Consider the following 3,105-nt stretch of genomic DNA (forward strand, 5'->3'; position numbering starts at 1 on the left):
TTCCTGCTCATCAAAACACAGGGCTACCGTGTGCACATGAAATGATTACACATTTTTTTTATTTTTGGGTACGTGCATGCCTGTGCACATGTGCTGGTGTGTGTAATACCATAACAGGATGCCATCACGAACAGAGGTGAAGAGGCTTTCGTCGTTGGGGTTCATGGGCAGTAGATGTTGGCAGTCTGGATCTTTCGCCAAAGCTTTGTTGATCCAGTTAACAAAAGCCACCTTTTCCTCATCTAAACACACACGAAAGGGATTAATTACCTTTAAGACTGACATCAAATTCAATGGTAATTCAATTTCCTAATAGATTGGATAAGAAAAACTTCAGATACTTGTAAACTCCAGCTTCTGGATAATGATTCACTTCTCTTTGCCTTATGTGATAGTAAATTAAAAACCTCTAAGTGAAAATATTTTAAACTTATTTTAACTTATGGCATACACTGTACATTTCCTGTACAGGTCTGTGTTACTCTGTTTTGTGACCACTAGTGGAAGAAGTATTGAAATTGTTTGCTTAAGTAAAAGTAGAAATACCACAGTATAAAAATACTTTGCAACAAGTAAAAGTCCTGCAGTCAAAATGTTAAAAGAACTAATGTATTAGCATCAAAATATACTTGAAGTAGCAAAAGTAAAAGTATTCATAATGCAAAATATCAGTGCAATTAAGTATGGTGCAAATGTTAGCAGTGGAAATATAGCTGATAAACCATAATCAAGTCACAGCCTGATGAGTCTTTGTTTGGACCCAGAAAATAAGGCTCAGATTCTGAAACTGGTCAAAGTCTTTGTATCAAGTCTTTGAGGTTAAAAATACCTTCTGAACAGCTACAAGTAAAACAGAAGTTAATTCTGTGACTTGACATCGAAGATAAAGGTAATAAATCAAAGTATAAACTGGGGCACGTGAATGCCAGTAACAGGTGTGATAATTATGAAACTAGCGGCAACATGCACAAACACACAGAGCATATTCTCACGCACCAGAGTACGAGTGCTGTGTTCCCTCGCTGGAGATTCCTGATGTTCCTCCGAAAGACCGGATCCCATCTCTCCTTGTGATGCTTTTCCTAAACGTCTCACTGAACTCCTTACTCTTCAGCTCCTGATAGATCTGAACATGGACAGGCTGCGTGTTACTCTGTGCGGTTGGATGTGTATAAGTCACATATTTGCTCCAAATTTGTGTCAGAACTTACAGAAACAAATTCCTCAAAGCTGATCTTCTCATCCTTGTTGGTGTCTCCAGCGATGAAGATATCGACGATCTCTCGTACCCTGTAGCCCGGCAGTGAGAAACTCGCCTCTCTGAACAGCTCCTGAAGCTCAAAGTCACTTACATAGCCGCTGTTATCAATATCTGTATAGACAGACACACAAAGAAAAGCATACACATATATGTCAATTTACTTCACAAATATTAATGTGAAAGTGATGAGCCTAATATTTAATGTTAAATATAGCTTACAGATGATAAAAAAGGACAAACAAAGCTATCATGAACAGGTCTGTAACTTCCTAATAGGTTCCAGAAAACAGCTCTATTATTTGGTTCTGCTTTCAGAAAGAATGAAAACTTAGTTTGGAGACAGATTGTAATTAAGTTTATAGGCAAGTTTCTATTTGGGATTTTTTATGAAAGAACTGTTCCATTTAAACCCAAATAAATATTAATTCATTGTTATTCTATCACTAGAAACTTTTAGTTCAATCATATTCTTGCCTGTGGAAAAAGAAATTCAGATGTTTATCCGACTCTCTGGGTTACCAGGGGGTCTGGCTTATGAACTTGTGACCCCGATCACATATTGTTTGTGAGTATTCAGACAATGAATCCATTTTGCCTATAAACAGTAGAAAATTTGTCCTTTTCAGGACAGTTTCATGTCTGTTTTTGTCATAAATTAAATGAATTGTGACCAGTAAAAGAAAATGTTCCCATGTCATTTTAAACCGGATCAAATCTCAGTCACACCCCCTTTACCTGATTATTTGTGCCTTGTAATTGAATATCATACAGTGATATCTCTTTCTTATATTACTTATTTACCAAACCTTCTTTGCAATTATTCACTCTCATTGAATAAATTATAAAATCTGCATTGCAGCTGAAAATACCTCACACACAAGGTACAGTATAAACACTCGATGCCCAGAGCAATAAAAACCTCTTACATAAGTGTCATTTTATTTTACGATCAGCTGTAAAACTCTTACTTTGGTCACAGTCAATGCAAGCGTAGGGTCTGATTAGATGTGTGAGCATGGGTGGGACACTGACCAATTTTATTAAAGGCCTCTCTGAGATCTTCCAGGTCCTCTCGGGAAATCTGTGTGACATGATTCTCCATAGTAGCTTCTGCTTTGAGTACCTGAAACATGCACAGACACACACACATATGCACAGTTTTGGATCATATTGGACACAAAGCAGAAGCTGATTTTCACAGGACTGATCAATACAACATTTCAAAAGGAACTAGCCTTTATTTTAATGCCAGAAATACATACGCTCACTCTGGATGTAGACACTTAAAATCATTCAGCCTCAGATAATTAGCTGAGTTTGACAAGTTAAATGATAACACACCTTAGAGGTTCCACATAACACCTTTTATAGTAAAGTAATCATTTGGTTTGTTGCTTGAGGAGATAAAGGAAAGACAGAGTTGAGTACCTTCATAAAAGCCTGTGTGTTTCCTGCTAGTCCTGAGGTGTAAGCCTTTTGGTGCAGATCCCTCTGGCCTGGCTACAAGAGTCGAGTCTTCCAGAGCTCTGACTGCGAGGCTTCAGACCAGGTCAGAGAGGAAGGTGAACCTCAGACAGGCTGGAGTGCTGGTTATCTCTCCTAGGAGGAGTCACCTAGGAAAGGCACCAAGTGGACCTTTGGTCTCCCTGTACCATGGGACAAGGCTGAGTCTGACAGTTAACATTTAACACCTCAGCTGTGTCATCATGTTATTGTCCCATTTGTCCCTTCCGGTCACGATTTTCATTCACCTATAGTAAAATGAGTAAAGTGGGTACACACAGTACATTTGTTTAAAATGCAACAACTCCTAAACTGTCTCATACCAATTGCTACATTTAGAA

The 3,105-nt window shown here is 38.2% G+C and overlaps 1 protein-coding gene across 1 annotated transcript in view; it reads right to left on the reverse strand.

The window, feature by feature from the left end:
- LOC109969606 (plastin-1-like) overlaps nucleotides 1-3,105 on the reverse strand; it is a 9,578-nt gene that overhangs the window by 5,124 nt on the left and 1,349 nt on the right. The window contains exons 2-6 of the mRNA XM_020616612.1: nucleotides 2,690-3,012; nucleotides 2,294-2,384; nucleotides 1,212-1,372; nucleotides 997-1,126; nucleotides 110-242 (exon numbers count right to left, since the gene is read on the reverse strand). Of these exons, the coding sequence (XP_020472268.1) occupies nucleotides 110-242; nucleotides 997-1,126; nucleotides 1,212-1,372; nucleotides 2,294-2,384; nucleotides 2,690-2,695 (521 nt within the window). The 5' untranslated portion in view covers nucleotides 2,696-3,012. The remainder of the gene's footprint in view (nucleotides 1-109; nucleotides 243-996; nucleotides 1,127-1,211; nucleotides 1,373-2,293; nucleotides 2,385-2,689; nucleotides 3,013-3,105) is intronic.

Source organism: Monopterus albus, unplaced genomic scaffold (genome assembly GCF_001952655.1).
Source record: "Monopterus albus unplaced genomic scaffold, M_albus_1.0 scaffold176.1, whole genome shotgun sequence".
Lineage (NCBI taxonomy): Eukaryota > Metazoa > Chordata > Actinopteri > Synbranchiformes > Synbranchidae > Monopterus > Monopterus albus.